This window comes from Aedes aegypti, chromosome 3 (assembly GCF_002204515.2).
Source record: "Aedes aegypti strain LVP_AGWG chromosome 3, AaegL5.0 Primary Assembly, whole genome shotgun sequence".
NCBI classification, from domain to species: domain Eukaryota; kingdom Metazoa; phylum Arthropoda; class Insecta; order Diptera; family Culicidae; genus Aedes; species Aedes aegypti.
Window position 1 is genome coordinate 60,624,688 of NC_035109.1, and position 18,353 is coordinate 60,643,040.

The following is an 18,353-nucleotide window of genomic DNA, read 5'->3' on the forward strand; positions in this document are numbered from 1 at the left end:
GAGGCTTTTTCGGGTGATTTAAGGCCGGTGTCCGGGATTTGAAGCATCCGGACACTTAGAATCAACACTGTACATGTGAAACCAATTCGTGCTCATTTCACAGTATTCTTAAAATGATATTTGTGCCAAACACTTTCCGCATGGCAGTTATTATTTTGCTGGGTGTATATTTGCAATATGTGATAGGGCAAGTTGCAAATTTCATCTCGTGATTGAAAATTCTATTCTTCATAAGTAAAAAAGCCGAAAAAACAGTCTATCTTCAAATGTTCTATTTTATATTTCGAACAACCCGCGCAACAACCGAAAGAATGCTTCTTCCTATATTGTCGAACAGAATATCAACGCTTTCAATACACGTTCGTGCAACACTAGTAGGTTTCAATAACATGTAGAGCCATTTAACTTCAATTATCTCCATTGTAGACACAAAAAAGGAGTCCAAGTCCAGTTTGCTAGAAAAACAACGAATCTTCCTGGCTAACCGGATAGAAACGGTAGGTAGGGTGTAACATTTGCTCAAGGATTATGAGTGACTACAACGTTGATGATGGCAGTACGATTACATAAATAAGCGGATTACTGTCCAAACTCGGCTACCATTATACTGCTTCACTGGGCACTGAAGAATGTGTACGGAGTACAACTCTGAGGACTTCCATTCCGTCATACTCTTTATTAGAGAGGTCGACTTTGGTTTGCTCCTAGGTACGTACAGAGTATTGATTTCATCCAACAAAATTGATTTCCGAGCCCAACGGAGATGAGGTTGATGCTGATGATGGCAAAGCTTCCAATGCATAACCATGGACGACACTTACCCGATTGATTGAGCCGACCGAAAGTGGTGATTGATTTATGGCCTTATGAACCAGCACGGCTATATGTTTGCCCTTGGGAGAGTCGTATTGGTTTAGTTGGACCGAGAATGAGGAGGAAAATTGACGACATTAGGGTTGATGCAGAAGGATTATGATTGCTTGGCAAGCTAATTACCTCGTTTCGGATATCAGTGCTTATTTTTATGATTGGAATTATGTGCAGCGAGTACTGGAGGAACGCTATCGTGTAGAACAGTGACAGGAAGAGGACATCGGTTGATTGGTACGAGACGAGGGCTCCAATGCAGAACATGCTAAAAATGGAGAACATCACGTACGAGGCACAGGCGTAAACCATCTGAAAAGTGTAATGCAAATTTATATTAAGAAAATATTAGTGGTCTTAAAATACACCGCTGCTACTGGATGCATAGCGATATGAAATAATACAGTTGATTAACGACAATCTAACTATATGTGTTTCCTCTGGAATGTGGACTGGTTAAAAAAAAACAAAGAATTTATTGATTGGGTTTACTTACTTATGGCCTAAATAATGGATAGGTTGAATGAATGAACAGAAAAGAGATACAATTCATGCGATGTGCGAAATATGGCAACATTGGAGTATTTAACGATTCCTTGTTTTATGGTTCAGCTCAGGTAACAATAATCCTAGGGTGTTGATGAAGAAAGACTATGGAAGCTGTGTTGTAAGCTATAACGGTAGACGACAATGTTTAAGTTGTCAAAGAACCTAAAATAAGGTTTTTCACATATGAAATCGCTGTTTTCCTTAACATGGGCTAATTACCCTCAATCTCCCAATTATATTTTGACTTGTATGTGGACCGTAAAACTTATGTCAGTATAAGTGGTGCAGTTAATGTAGCCCACAGACGACTCAGGCCGTTTGAGCAACATTGACTACTTCCACAGGATGGTGCTTATGTTGGTGCTATGTTTTACCGTGTATGATGCTGCTTGACGAACCAATTTGACAGTTTGTGGAACCAATTTGACGGTTGGTGAATAGGTCGGCCAAAATCAACACGAGTTTGATTTAGCTCAAACCACTGGTGGGTGAAGCCAAATGTTTGACAAACGTATCGCATCGTCTGTGGTGATGTTGCACCAACAACTTGTTATATTTCAGTTCAATTATGCTCCGATAGTCATGGGCTTGGATGTTTTCAATATTGCTTGTGGTCGTGTGGTTACAGTTGCGGATGCAAGAAACAGCAGCAGCAAAATGTTTTTTAATGGATCTTTAGTGCAGAAAACCACCTGGGCCAGGGACCATTGCCTATATTGACACTTGCTGTGTAGAATGTTCGTTGATTTGTATTTGTTTGTATCTTCACCTTGACAATACAACAAAGATTAGCAAAGCGCTTGTCGCAAGATTGTCAGTTTCTTTTTAACCTGCTGATACTCAACCGGTTAGTGATAATCGGAGACAAAAAAACGAGGTTCATTCGAACCAGCATGACTTGCTTACGCTTCGGGAATCGCTTATTTCCCGTATCCCGTATATGGATTTCATTGATCCTCATTTTTTTAAAACTGACACTCTTCTACTTCTAATGATCTAAGCATCAATGACAAACGGTCATCGTTGTTTATTTTCTTCATCTACTTTTGTGCCATCTTCATTGGTATAATTATATTGGTGGTGGTGCGGCTACTTTGATGGTGGCAAAAATACCAGTGAATTGAGTATAGTGAGCATGATTTTTTCGTCTCTGGCCTAGACAGTAATCCACGGGAAGTGAATTTGATAAAAAATTACACGGGAGAAAACAATGCCGGTCGTTCTTTGTGGATATGTGCGGCCTGTCCGGCAGGGTGCTTAGATTATTTTTATGGATTCCCGAGCAAACCAGAGCAATCAAGATTTTTTCTGTGTCAAAAATCCTTGAAATTATTTCTCGAGCTTTTCCCGCATAACCAACAAATTTGTTAAGGGGTTTTACGAGCAGTTTTTCCTGGCGTTTCTTAAAACATTTTCACAGGGATATTAACATCAAGTCGATACAACAGATTGCCCGAGTAGCACACATGTTATAATTGAGACAGTATAACTCTTATATGACCAGATCTGGTCATATAAGAGTTATTCTGCCTCAATTAAAACATGTGTGCTACTAGGGTGGTTAAGGGATTTTGAGAGTAATTTTTCCATGAGTTTCTCAAGAAATTTCTCCAGATTTCCTCTATAAATTCCTCCAAGAATTCTCAGGGCTGGTGGTGTACAACTCTCGAGTGAATTTGTCAATATTTTTGACCTGTCACCAAAAAGTCATTAAATTCACAGAGTTTGTCACTAAAGTCACTATTTTTTATACGAAGATAGATAAACGATGGGTAATCTTTTATAACTCAAATAGCAAATATTATTGTCGGTGTTGACATACAAAAGTTGAAAAAAAACTAGTGAACTTTATGACAAATTTAATGTGAAAATTTTTAGCAGAATGTCTTCCAATTTTTTTTAACGGAAATAAGAAGTATTTTGTAATGAAAATTTTGAAACAGAACAAATGACGACAGAATTTTTCGTTAGACCTCAAATTTTCTGCATATCTGTTTAATGAATTAATGGTCGAATTTTAGAGTGCACATATTGGTACCATAGCCATATATAGGAAGACAAAAATGATTGCGCCTAAATCGTCAATTTTAGATATATGTTGTCTTCGGAATAGTTTTTCTATATTCTAGACATTTTTTCAGTGATGTGAAATTAGCGTGGCCTACATGGTTTACGAGATCAGCATATTAACTTTTTTGCTGACGCATTTAGGCCTACACAATGTTCAACAATGGGGCTCAGATAGCCGTAGCGGTAAACGCGCAGCTATTCAGCATGACCATGCTGAGGGTCGTGGGTTCGAATCCCGCTGGTCGAGGATCTTCTCGTAAAGGAAATTTTCTCGATTCCCAGGGCATAAAGTATCTTCGTACCTGCCACACGATATACACATGCAAACATGGTCAATCGGTAAAGAAAGCTCTCAGTTAATAACTGTGGAAGTGCTCATAAGAACACTTATCTGAGAAGCAGGTTTTGTCCCAGATGGGACGTAACGCCAGAAACTAGACTAGATGTTCAACAATGTTTTTAAACAACCGATTTGGAGCAACTTTGCCGAAGAACCCAAACTTCTATATCTTATGGTTCACGAGATATGATTTTTTTAAACAATATATTTAGGGTGGTACTGAAAAATCAGGTTTAACTTTTTATACGATCAATTCTCGCAAAAACTTAGTTCCGAGAACTTTAAGAAATTTGGATTACGCAACTTTTAGCCGAAGAAACTACTGTTTTATCTCTGTATCCAGTATTTTCAATGTATCTGAAAGGCGCAAACGAATTCTCAATCTTTTCCATTAGAAAGGTTGGAGTAAGGTGGGGCAAAAGTTCGACCTTAGTGGTATAATCAAAGTTTCCAGGAAAACAATAACAGTTAAAACAAAAAAAATACCATACAGTGAACCTTCAACATATTGGCTATAATTTTGCTGAACAAACTTGTGTCAAAATATTTACCCATTTCTAGTTATAACAGTTTCAAAATTGATTTTCTTATTCGAACTTTTGCCCCACCGGTGGGGCAAGAGTTCGAATCTAGTGTGGGGCAAAAGTTCGGTGGCTTAAACACAAAATATCGATCCTTTAATGACAGGCATACTTTACACCAGCCGTAAACTTAAGTTGGACGAAAAATACACACTAAATTGTTACCAAAAAATTGCTCAAAACTGGGTTAATTGTAATATACTCAAAAATAGCAGATTTTCGCAAAACTAAGTGGATATGTAAAATTTTGGTGACAGTTTTCACACGATCAGGCAAATTTCGCTAAATTTGAAGATAATATGTGGGTTTTAGGCAATTTGCAAATTTTTCCGTGATTTTATACATGGGTCGAACTTTTACCCCGCTGATTCGAACTTTTGCCCCACTATGGGCCAAAAATTGTTTTCGAGCATTTATGCAAAAAATAATACACCTCAAAGCAACCTTATGATAGGCCTAGAAACGCCCTTACATAAAATATTGAAAAAGATTTTATCTTCAATTGGTTCCATGCAACGAAAGTTTGACCAAAAATTACAATATTCACGTCGAAAAACAACAAATAGCCATAACTTTTCCAAATCTCAATCGATTTTTATGATATTTGGATTGAAAGTCTCTTACTTGAATAGCATTCGAACCACCATGACATTTATAAGATTTGTTTTGAACTGAGCTAGAAATCTTGAAAAGAAACTCTTACCCCACTCGAACTTTTGCCCCACTTTACTCTATCTTTTTCTCTGTTTATGGTGAAAAAACTGTAAGGACGGTTTTGTTTGAAGAGATTGACAAAATTTTGAACATAATATGTTTTTAAAGGCAACTCGTCCAAAACTTGAAAAATAATCGAGAAAGAAGCTAAAAAGTTGGGGATAGAAAAATAATTTGTTGAAGCAGATTTAAACGGTTCAGGCACAATCATTTTTGTCTTCCTAGATATGGCTTTAGGACCAATGTGCAGGTTATAGTCAACAAGGGCCTATTTAAAAATGTCGATAATTTTTTTCCCATGAAGTATGGTTTTCAGCAAAATATTCTTCTGAGAATTCATCAAATTTTATATAAAAAAATTGCTCAAATATTTAGATGAAAATCCATTCTAGGTATTGTTCTATTAATTTGAATTCTGATTTTTTCTAAAAAAAAATTGCCAATAAGTCTTCTACAATTTGCATCGAAAGTTTTCTTGTGATTTCCTATATGAATTAATAATGAAATGCTAACCACGATGAAAGCTTTAAATTAAACACTGAAATTTTGGAGTTTATGTATTTGGAATTAACAGGATTTCTCTTTGGCCTGGAATCTAAAATTTCAAAATGTAGTCAAATCACAAACGCAAGTTCTGTTTGGAACATTCTTTTCCATGATAATGTTTCATAATTATTTTAATTTGATAACTGAATTCCTAGATACGAGCAATCAAGTGACTTGACAAGTCTATTACTTGACTGTTTAAATTATCTCTGTTGTTTAAATATCTCATTTTATTACAGAACAACATTTTGAATATTTGGTTTAACGTGATTGTTAACTTTTTGTTTCTAGACATTCTTCCAGACTGATGCTTCTAGTTGCAGAAGTCAATTTTTAGTCACCATTTTGTTCATTTTAGTCACTAAAGTCAATATTAGTTTGCTGTCTGGCCACTATCAGCCTTGAATTACATCAGAAGTTACTCCAAAAATTAAGATAAAGTTTTACCCATAATTTTTTCCAGTTATTCTTCGAGGGATTTCTCCAAAAGTTTTTCAGGGAAGTCCTCTAGAAATTACTTCAGAGATTCCTCATACAATTTATCCGTGGAATTCATCCGGAACTCTCTCAGGAAGTTTTCCAGTGTTCCTCCAATACTTTTGTTAAGACTGAAAATATCCCAGAGATTTCCAGAGATTTTCCACAGAATTCTGCTCGATTTATTCTAGGGATTCCTTCGGACAATTCTACGGGGATTTATTCATAAATTTCTCCAGAAAATTCTCCAGGGATTTTTCCAAAAACTTCTCTAGAGTTTACTTTAAAAGAGACAATCCACCGTCTTCAGCACATAGGCTACACAGACTGAACAATCACTAACATTAGGCAACGGACAGCACGAAAACCCCAGCATCCCAGTGATGAATTTTTCGTTCGACGAATAGTTTTCACCGACTGGAGCAGGAATCGAACCCACACTTTGTGGCACAATACGCCCAGACGACTGACGCTGCTAACCGCAAGGCCATGAAGCCCACCATTAGGAACCGCTCTAGTTTCAAGAAATTCCTGTAGAAGTTCTGTCAGAAACTACGCCAGGGATTCATATAGAAATTCCTTCAGTTATCGTTTCAGAATAATCATTATGGTTCTCTTAGAAATTCCTACAGAAGTTCATCCAAGAATTCCTCCAAGGATAGAGGGACTAAAAAATCCCTTAGCGATCGCATCAGAATCTACTTCAAAAATTTGTACAACAGTCCATCAGCAATTCATTTACGAATTCCTCCAGGAAGTCCGCTTAGAATGTCTCCTAGGATTTATTCTTGGTGTCCCTTCTCTTGGGATTACTACTAAAATTTATCGAGGGTTCCCTTTAGAAATCCCTTCATAGAGGCCTAAATGAAATCCTCAAGAGATTCCTATAGAAACAATATTCCAGAAATTTCCCAAGGAGTATTTAGACGGATTACCTATGGTGTTAGGGGCCGCGGCTACAGAGCAAAGCCATGCTGAAGGTGTCTGGGGAATCCTGGTCGGTACAGGATCTTTTCGTTATGGGAATTTCTTTGATTTCCCTGGGCATAGAGTATCATCGTACCTGCAACATGATATACGAATGCAAAAATGGCAACTTTGGTAAAGTAAGTACTCAGTTAATAACTGTGGTAGTGCTCATAAGAACACTTAGCTGAGAAGCAGGCTTTGTTCCAGGGACGACGTAATGCCAAAAAGAAGAAGATTTATGGTGTTCAGAGATTCCTCCAGAAATATTTCAAGGGATTTGTCCAAAAAATATCATCAGATTATCCTACTGGACAGCAATTAATCCAGGTATTCCTACCACAATGGCACGATAAATTCCAACAGGAATGCTTCCAGAAAAGTTTTCATTAAAAATTCCTGATGGAATCTTTGGAGGAGTTCCGGAAGAAATGCCTAAAGAAATTCGTGAAGCAATTCTTAAATATATTAGTTTGAGTTATTAGAGATTATATTTGAAAAGTTAATAATTAAGTTCTGGAAAATTACTGGAGAAAATACTAGAAGAGTTCCTGGATGATTGATTGAAGGAATTTTGGAAAGACTCTTAAACAAACTCTTGAAAGTATAACCGTTAGAATCCCATGAAGAATTTTCGGAGGAAATCCTGTAGTGAATAAATCTTTTAATGAATGTCGAAGGGAGTTCAAGAAGGATATTCTGAAAAACATTACGTGAAAAATCCTTATTTTGAAAATACTTTGAAGGAATATCGGGTTGAATTCCTGCAGGATTCTCGGGAAAAAAAATATAAGAGATTTTGTGCTGAAACCATGATAAAAATTTTGGAGGAATTGTTAGATAAATTTGTAGTGCAACCCATGAAAAAAAACATGAGGATTTGGTAGAGATATGCTTGAAGAATTTAATATGCAAAGTTCATGGGAAATTACTGGAATAATTGCTGAAGTAATTTCATAATTGATCTTTCTGGAGGACTTTCTGTAGCAACTCGAAAAAAAACCTGCATAAATCTTTGCAAACATTCTAAGAGGAGTCTCTGCAGGAATTTTTGAAAGACTTTAAAACCCCTTGATGATTGTTTGGTAAAAATTCCTGACGGCCATATTGCTGGAGGAATTATTGGACGAAATCAAAGATGGAATTCTGAACCTATCCCCAGAAGAAGACCATAAAGAATCTCTGGAATATTTTCGGAGTAATCACTGGAAAATCTGTGGGAATACCCGGAAAAAATCATGAAGAAATCAATGGCTATTTTTCTGAAAACAGTCATGAAAAAATTCTTGGATGATACTCTGGAGAAATATCTGGAATGGAAAAAAATGCTGAATATGAGCTGAACAAAATGCTCTTAGCTTATTTATTGGGATAACCAATAAACTTTTGTTCAGTTACTAATGTTATGTGGGAATTTGTAGAGAAAAACTTTAGAAATAATTGTTGATCGTATTTCTGGAAGAATACTGAAGGAATCAATGAAGGAACTTCTGGCAGAATCCCTAGAAATTTGTGGCGGATGCGTTGAAGTAACTTCTGGAGGAATCTTGTAAAAATCCAGAAGCATTATCTGAAGGAATACATAGAGGAGCTTTTGCAGTACCTTCTGTAAATATTTCCGGACGGATTCCTGGTGTAATCCTTGGCAGAATTCTTGGAAAAATCCTTGCAGCAATTCCTACATTAATTCATGAATTGAGGAACTTTTGGTTAAAACTCTGGAGTACTAGCGAAGGAATACCTGTAGGAATTGTTTGAGAGAATCCTTTGCCTAAATAACGGTAGAAATTCTTAGAAGCATTCCTGTGAGAATTTGTTGTATAGAATTCCTAGAAGAAATCCCAGAGGAGTTTCTGAAGGAATTCTTGTAAATTTTGTGGAGAAATTCTTAAATGAATGCATTGAACAATTTCTGGACACATTCCCAAAGGATGTTTTGCACGAACTCGAGCAGGAGTTTTTGCAGCAATTTCTCAAGGAATTTGATGAGAAATCCTTTAAAAAAATCCTGAAGAAGCTGTGTAGCCAATTTATACATATTTTTGGAATAATCTCTAACATTAATTCATCTGGATGAATTTTCGAAGTAATTTCTCAAGTAATCCCTGCAAGAATCTCTGAAGAGTTTTCTGGAGCAGTACTGGAATTTTCTGGGTGAACTCACAAAGAAATTTCTTAAGGAATTCCCAGTAGAAATCTCCGGAGTATTGTGTATAAATGGAATTTCTTGGAACTTCACTTGGAAAATTCTGGTAGTAATTAAGGGAGAAAACTCTGGATTTTTTGATGGAATCCCTGAAGAATTTGAAGAATTTGAAGAATTTATGGAGGAGGAATACAAAATATTGATATACAAAATATTGAGATTCAAAATTTTGCTTTAATAACTTTTTGAAAAATTTTATGAAATTGGATGCATCTGAAATAGGGTGTGGATTATTTTCTCATAACCTCTCTTTTGATCTAATGTGCTCTTTTGAATTTAAATCATATAAAATGGGAAGCCTCATATTTTGAGCCAAAATTATTAAGATTTAGAGGTGTCGTAAGCGAATTGAAGGTGAATTTTCAAGTTATTAAATGTGACCTTCAGTGAAGTCTTCATAACTTTGTTATTTTCTAGCAAATTTTGAAGCTCTTAGCATCATTCTCTTCAAAATTAAATTATTGAAAAGTTTGTAAAATCTCAAATTTGCCTAAAATCAATACTAGTCTTAGTTAAAAGTAGTTTTCCACCATTTTTTTCTTTTTACTAAAAAAAATACTTTTGTTTGAACTTCATGAATACTTGACCGATTCCAAATCTTTTTACATGCTTTTAGAGAATATTTAGTAGTTTTTAACTGTGGGTACAACAAATTTATTAAAAAATAGTTAAGATTCAGTTACTTGGCAAAAGCTAGCTAAATTAACAACAAAAAAATACTTTATTATTAAAATTGTTGTCAGTTCAAAATTAATACTTGAACTGAAACTGGTTATTTACATTTGTTCACCTTCAAAAGGGTTTTAGAAGCAATTCTACATAAATTTTATTACAACAAATATTTTAGAAATTTTTAAAATATATGCCTTATACAACTCGTTGTTAAAACAAGCTGCTTTGTAAACTTCAATAGAAATGTAAGTACTGGCAGATAAGTCAACAAATCGTAGAAATTTGACTTTTTTCCATTAAAAAATCATGTTTTGAGTACTTTTTATTAAATAACTAAGTCAAAACAATTCGTAATTAAATATGGTGTGTACGCAGTTTGAAGCCGCACCCTAATCCGGAAGGTGAATTTTCAAGTTATAAAAAATGGCCTCCAGTAAAGTCCTCAAAAATTTCATAAATTTCTAACTAATTTTGAAACTCCATAGCCCCATTATCTTCAAAACTTAGCCCCATTATCTTCAAAACTAAATTTATGAAAACTTTGCGGAAAATGAAAAAAGACACGGACACCGTCTTCAGCCATTTAGCTGCACAGACTGTTACATAACACTAGACAATGGACAAGCATGCTGAGAAATGAGAAACGTTCCTGACGAAAATTTTAAATGGCTGAAGCGGGAATCGAACCCACACCCCATGACAGGATGCGCTTAATGAGTCTAAAATCGAAGCTAGTCTTAGTTGAAAATAGTATACTCTAATTTTTCCTCAGTTCATCTCTGTTTGAGCAAAACATCATAAATACTCAACCGATTCCAAATATTTTTACATGTTTTGAAGCAAATTTAGCTGTCTTTTCATTGTTCATACCACACATTTAAAAAAAAATGGTTTAGACTGAGTTACTGAATATAAACTACCCAAAAACACGATTTTTTGATGAAAAAACAATTTTGCACGGAAATAGCATTTTGCCATAAAACTTAAGTTTACAAAGCATCTTGTTTTAATAACGAGTATATTTTAACGTGTGCAAAAATATTAACTGGCAAAAAATTAAAAAAAAACAGGCATTTTCGTTTAAAAATTTGTAAAATGTGTCGTACGAAAAAAAAAGCATGCAAAAAGATTTGGAATCGGTTGAGTATTAATAATGTTATGGTCAAACAAAGATGAAATTTTTAGTAAAATAGGAAAAGTTTTTAGTAAAATACTTTTAACTTAAACTAGTTTTGATTTCAGACAAATTTGATGTTCTACAAACTTTTCATAAATTTAGCTTTGAAGATAATGGTGTTCAAATTTTCTAAATTGGTTAAAAATTAACGAAGTTATGGTGATTTTAATGAAGGCCATTTTTTATAACTTTACCTTGAAGACGCTTGCGCCACCTCTAAATTTTAATATTTTAAGCTCAAACTTTGAGGTTTGTCTTCAATTGTGATTTGAATTCAAAAGAGCACACGAATTTTTGTTCATGAGAACTTTTGAAAAATAATCCACACCATATTGGCGATGCATATTGGCCTTTAGATACCGGAGAGATGTATTATTGGAAATAAAAAAGTTATTGATCATATTTTCCGGAAATTGTCATATATCGGAAGTTTTCCAAATAGTCTTAATGCGTCCACCTGCATTCAATTCTCAATTGATTCTAGTTTCTTGGAAAACCGCACAAAATTTAAATCGACAGAAAAAAAGAAATTCGATTTGGACATAACCTTGGAAAACCAGGAAAATCTCTGGTGTCCAGTGGATGGACAGGTAAATTACTGAAACCAGACCAGATTTGTAATGAAATGCTTCCGGACGCATCCAACTTTATCAATGTTTCAAAAAGCATTTGAACTTGGGAAAAAATTTCAATCTTAATCATTTTGGCTATCTCCTGTACCTTGAGAAATTTGATAGAGATTTCTTGAAGAATGTTGAATTGAATTGAATGAGAATTTCCTGAAGGAATCTTTAAGGGATTTTCTCTAGGTAGTTCTGATGTAATTACTGGAAGAAACGCTGGAGGGTTTTCATGTGGAAGTCCTGTTAGAATTTTGTATGAATTTCTGGTGTTTTACTGATGGTCGCTTTTGGAGGAACTTCTTAAGAAACTCCTGGCGTAATTTCTGCAGAGAATTCTAGTCTACTTTCAGGAGTCCCCAGAAAATTTCGCAGGATCCATAAAGCCTTATTTTTTTTATGGAATCTTTTAAACATATTTGAAGGTATACTTGGATGAATTTCTAAGGGGTACTTCAGGAAAAATCTATGGAGGATTTCCTGATTAAATTCTTGGATATTTTCCTGGTGAAATGCTTTGTGGATTTACTGGAATAATTCTCAGAAGAATTTGTAAAGAAACCTTATAGCTCATGTAGTAACCCCTGGTAAGATTTCACATCCAATTGGGGTAACATTCTGATTGGTTACTTGCTTGATTCACTTTGGTACTTTAAGGTTTGCATAATCACATCTGTACTATACGAGCAGAGATCACCCGAAATATGGTGAATAATGTTGGTGCACCAAATATGACAGTTCGTCAAGCGGTCGTAAGAACATAAAATGATTTGACTGACTTGGGGCAAAGCCAACGTTGGTCAAACAGACTGAGCGTGTGTGGGGTGCACTGATACATTATTTGCGAACAGGTTGGAATAATGACCAACGAACACATAATATTGCAAAGCCTTATTGGAACGGAACAACTAGATTCTAATTTGTTAGTAACTTTTAGACTTTTTAACTTACTTGCAGACAACAGACGTCATTGAATAGATCTATAGCTTCTGTCAGTGCATCGTGTCCAATAGCAATTGTTCGTAAAGTTTCTTGTGTATCGTCAACATTGAAGCTGCTTTCTTTTTGTAGAAAATGTTTGCTGAAATTTACAAAAAAAAAAATAGTTAGATGATCTACTCTTTAGTTAAGGCAATCACTCCATAAAGAAACCCACCGAAACGCCTCATTCAACAGCCGGAAGCGAGCCCGAAACGCCAGCATCGCAGCAAGGAACATCACCAGTGAGCTCACTTGGGCAGTTCGAAGCAAGTAGTAGTAAATGGTGGCACCGGTCGTGAAAAACTGTTCCCATACGGGGGAGATTTTCTCGTGAAAAAGCATTGCCAATGCGAGCTCGATTGCCGTCACGAAAATGATACCGATTATCGTGCCGAAGATCAGCAAAACCAGCCCCAGATGGTGCCGGCGATGATTGACTGCCAGTCCGAGGGATTCGATCTGTGCGGGAAGTGCAACAAGAAAAACTGCTGAATGTGTTGAAATCGACCGTCAAATGCGTTTAGCATGCACGAATTCCATCCAGAATGGGTCGACATTATCAGAAATCGGACTCAACGATCTTTAATTGGAATACATTTTATAAATGTTTTCGGCGTGATGGAATAAGAGCCTTTCATAAATAAATCGGCCATTTTAATGTATTAGTAACTGTTGAAATTTTCATCGTAAAAACAATTCGTTTCAGTGTTGATTTTTCTACATAATCTAAATGGTAACCTAAGACTTTGCAATACTAAGTTTAACATCAGCAGCTAGATTTTTATGTTGACTTCATGTGAAACTCATATACCCTCTTCAAAGTCACTTTTGAGTCTAAACAGTCGCATTATCTATAAATAACACTAATTTTCCTATGCCGAAAAGATTTAATCCAAATCGAAGATGGTCGAGTTCGATAACTAACCGATTTGAAATGGAATACGTCCAGTTGTCATCCGTACCAATTCGTCGAAGAAGCGAACCAATCGCAGAAGCTCGTCAATCTTGACCCGGCTAAATGCCGTCCGCAGCTGGACCCAGCTTGTTAGAATCCCCTCAAGAACGTACATCAGTACCGAGAGAAAAATCATGATTTTCGACATCGGTGCATTGAACAGGGACGAAAACCAGTGTGTGTTGTACATGGATATGATGTAGACTTGCCAGAGGACCAGCAGAAGGATATCCAGTTTTTTCCGAGTAAGGGTTAATGGGGGAAGCTGCGTCGTCGAATCGTTTATTTTGCCCGGCTCAGAAGCCGACAATGTGAACGGCATAAAGCCGAACCATTTCATACAGCGACATGCCGGTTGAATTGTTTGGTAAATATTTTCGATATTAAACCAATATTTCAACATAAATGACATTTTGAGTCCAAACGCTATCGAAGCTCTGGTTCCAGGGTGTTAATGCTGCTTTTTTTCTGGATGAACGGTCGTTTGAATTATGCGATTTTTTGTAATTGTAGAAAGACAATATTGCTTTTTATTGTAAATTTTATTCTCTTCGACAGCACGATAAAAAACCGGGTGTGTAAAGCGGTTATCTATTCGGATTACACTTTGGTAAAAAAATGAGAATGACTCGATTAACAGTATACATTTCGATTGAGCTTGAAGATGGAATTCTACGTAATCTATTTGGTCGATTGACAGTTGGTCGTATTCAGTTTGATTCATGAAATTTCCGGAATCGAAATTTTTTTTTGATGCCAGATGTCTTAGAAATGCATGAAACGTCGAGATCTGGTGTTATTTGGAAAAAAAATTTCTGAAAAAATCGATTTTTTGGGACTTAGTAAATTTTTGAGTTGGGGGAGTGAATTGAATTTGAAATGAACGATTTGAATTCAATTGCTGAGAAATTCAAGGCAATAGTATTGAAACATATCCTATATCATTGTTGGCTACTGAAAGCATATTATATATGCTGATATTTCATTAGGGTGGTTCATTTACTTTCCATTAGGGTGGTCCTTTTTGTTAAAAAATAAAAAATAGAATATTAATTGAATATTGAAGACAATAGTATTGGAACATCTCTCACATTAAGCCATTTTCTACATTTAATATGTGGTATTTTATTAGGGTGGTTTACTTATTTTCCATTACGGTGGGCCTTTCTGTCGAAAAATCATAATTTGAATGGGATATTAAAAACAATAGTGTTTTATCACCTCTTTCATCATCGTAGGCCATTTCCTTCATTAGATTCGGTACTCATTGGTAAGGCTCACTCATTGGCACTTCATTCCCGAGCAGAGAAAAATAACTACTGAATACCAAATTGAGGTATTCCATACCAGACAATTTCCAATACCTAATACCTGAATGAGGTATGAATGAGCCCTGCATAAGAGGTAAAATACCTCAAATAATACCTTCTGCATATTCTACAAATACCAAGCTGATAATTAGATCAGGTATTGTAATACCTCAACAATACTTGATGGATTTTCATATAAAAGTGAAATTTTTCAATAATAGTTTAATACCTCCAGCAGACCTCAATAGCTGTTCAATACCTCAATGAAGTATTTTTAATCGTTTTAAAGATTTTTTTCAATACCATTATAATACCAAATTGAGGTATTGACAACTGAACAATACCTAATTTTGGTATGATACCAAAAAATGGTATGCATAAGTTATTGGGGAGTTATTTGTTCCTCCTCGGGTTGGCAAGGCTCACTCATTCGGTACTTCATTGGTAAGGCTCACTTATATTCCATTACGGTGGTCCTTTAAAAAAAATGAGAATTTGAATGGAATAATAAATACAAGAGTAATTAAACATCTCCTATGTTATCGTAGGCCACTGTTAACATATAATAAGTGATATTTCATTGGGGCTATTGTCCTCTGTTTTGCATAAGGGTGATCATTTAATTTGTAAATTAAAAAAAAATATTCTCAACAGATCTAACAAATTAACTTTGTATGTATCATGATTCTTCATCGGCATGCAACTCTTCGTTAAGATATTTTCATTAAGGGTTTCTTTTGAATAGTTAAAATAAAACGTTCCAATAACAATAATCAGTGAATTCAGTGAAGCACAACTCTAACTGCCATAATTAAAATACAGATAAAAAAGGAATGAAATAATTTTTGACATATTCAAATTATGACAATAGCTTGATGGGCGACGATGAAGGGCAACAAAAGTGTTTAGTTTATATTTTCAAAAGAGATTCTCAGCCTTGGGCTTCTTCATTCCCGAATCAAAAGTACGTTGCCTTCTGCTTGCTATAGTACACGCGATTCGGTTGTGACAACGTAGACAATTCCAGTTTTAACAATCAGTTCTCGTTTATTCTTCAAAGATGTAACAAAGTTCCTGATAGAAATTTCGTTGGAATTTCATATGGATTTTTTCGTTGGAGTTTTCAACGGAATTTTCTTTCAAGGGAAAGAATTTTAATCGGATTTTCCTTCGAAATTCCTTTTAAAATTTTTATTGGACTTTTCTACGAAATTTCCTTTGAAATTTTCTACGGAATTTTCATAAAAATTGGAAATTTATCTTCAATTTGCTTCGGCATATCCTGTGGAATTTTCTTCGGTATCTTTAGAAGTGCCCTTTAGAATTTTCTGTGGTATTTCCTTTGAAATTTTCTATGAAGTGTCCTTCGGAATTTCATTCTGAACTTTTCATTGGAATTTTCTTCGAAATTTACTTCGGAGTTTCTTTTTGAGTTTCCTTCGAAATTTGCTTTGGAATTTTCTTTGGAGTTTCCTTCCGAATTTCTTCTAGAGTTTGTTGCAGAATTTCCTGTGTAATTATCTTTGGAGCTTCCTTCAGAATTGTATTCGAAATATTGGAATTTCTTTCGAAGCATTGGAATTTACTTTGGAATTTCCTTCGAAATTTCCCTTGGAGCTTTCTTCGGAATTTCATTTGGGATTTCTTTTGGACCTTTGAAATTTAGTGCGGAATATTCTTAGAAATTTCCTTTACAATTTTCTCTGGAATTTCTACAGAGTTTTCTTGAGAATTTCCTTACAAATTTGCTTTGGATATTCCATAGAAAAATCCTTAGAAATTTTCTACGAAATTTCCTTTTAACTTTCTTTTGTCATTGCAATTTGCTTCGGGATTTGCTTTGGAATTTTCTTTGGAATTTCCTTAGAAATTCCCTTTTGATTATGCTTTGGATATTTTTCAGAATGGTCGTCGGAATGTCCTTTGGAATGTGCTTCAGAATTTCTTTTAGAATTTTATTCAGTTTTTTTCGGGATTTCCCTTTTATTTTGAATATTTCCATCGAAGTTTCCTTTGGAATTTCTTTTGGAGCTGTGATTTTTTCTTCGAAATTTCCTTAGAAATTCCTTTTTGAATTTCATCCAGAATTTGCTTTGAATTTTTTATGGAATTTCCTATTTAGTTTTTGGAATTTTCCACGGGATTTTCTTCGGAATTTCCTAAATTGGATTTTTTTCGGAATTTCCTTTGGAATTTTCTACGTAATTTTCGTCAGAATTTCCTCTGAAATTTGCTTCAGAAATTCTGTTGGATTTTTTTTAGTTTCCTTCGGAATCAACTTTGGAATTTCCGTCGAAATTTCTTTAGGAGTATCCTTTAAAATTCCTTTGCAGTTTTCTTTGAGACTACTTATCAAATTTTCTTCAGTATTTCCTTTGGAATTCCTCTATTACTTCCTTCAAAATTCTCTTACAAATTTCTTTCGGAATTTCGTTTGAAGTTTACTTCTAAATTTGTTATAGAGGATCCTCGAAATTTCCTTTGGAACAACCTTTGGAATTTCCTATGGAGATTTCGGAATTTTATTTAGAAGTTTTGATTGGAATTTTTTACGGAATTTTCCTTTGGACTGTTTTACGTAATTTTCATCAGAATTTCCGTTGAATTTTCTCTGAATTTACTCTGGAATTTCCTTCGAATTGTTTTTTCGAAATTTTCTTAGGAGTATCGGAACTTCATATCTTATTTACTTCGGAATTTCCTTTGGAATTTCTTCATGAATTTCTTTCAGTAACTTGCTTCAGGAAGTTATTTTGGATTTCTTTGGAATTACTTTCGGAATTTCCTTCTTCAGTTCTTCAAAATTTTCTTTGGCGTTTCCTTTGGAATTTCTTTCGGAATTTCTTCTGGAATTGCCTTCGGAATTTCCTTTGGAATTCGCTTCGGAAGTTGCTTTGAAATTTCTTATGGAATTCCCTTTGCAATTTCTTTTAGAGCTGGCTTCGGAATTTTATTTGGTATTTTCTGCGCAATTTTCGTCCGAGTTTTATTTGGAATTTGCTTCGGAACATCCTTAAAAAATCCATTCGGATTTATTTTCATGGAATTTCTTTTTGAATTTGCTTTGGAATTTCTTTCGGGATTTGCTTTGGAATTTCGTTTGGAATTTCTTTTGAAGCTACCTTCGGGATTTAATTTGGAATTTTCTACGTTATTTTCGTCGAAATTTACTTTGCAATTTGCTTCGGAATTTCTTCTGGAGTTTCTTTCGGAATTCTTTTTGGAGCTTCATGGTAAATTTGATTCGGAATTTCATTTGGAATTTCTTTTGAAGCTTTGAAATTATTTCGGAATTTTCTTCGGAAGTACCTCTATAATTTTC

General features: G+C 34.9%; 1 protein-coding gene across 5 annotated transcripts in view; it reads right to left on the reverse strand.

The window, feature by feature from the left end:
- The window catches only part of LOC5569827, a 44,246-nt gene that overhangs the window by 14,938 nt on the left and 10,955 nt on the right, over window positions 1–18,353 (reverse strand). For 3 of the 5 annotated variants that reach the window (XM_021852518.1, XM_021852520.1, XM_021852517.1), the window contains exons 2-6: window positions 13,729–14,326; window positions 12,942–13,225; window positions 12,737–12,866; window positions 997–1,179; window positions 822–893 (exon numbers count right to left, since the gene is read on the reverse strand). In XM_021852518.1, the coding sequence (XP_021708210.1) occupies window positions 822–893; window positions 997–1,179; window positions 12,737–12,866; window positions 12,942–13,225; window positions 13,729–14,133 (1,074 nt within the window). In that variant the 5' untranslated portion in view covers window positions 14,134–14,326. The remainder of the gene's footprint in view (window positions 1–821; window positions 894–996; window positions 1,180–12,736; window positions 12,867–12,941; window positions 13,226–13,728; window positions 14,327–18,353) is intronic. The other 2 variants (XM_021852519.1, XM_001658684.3) reach the window with 1 other exon arrangement.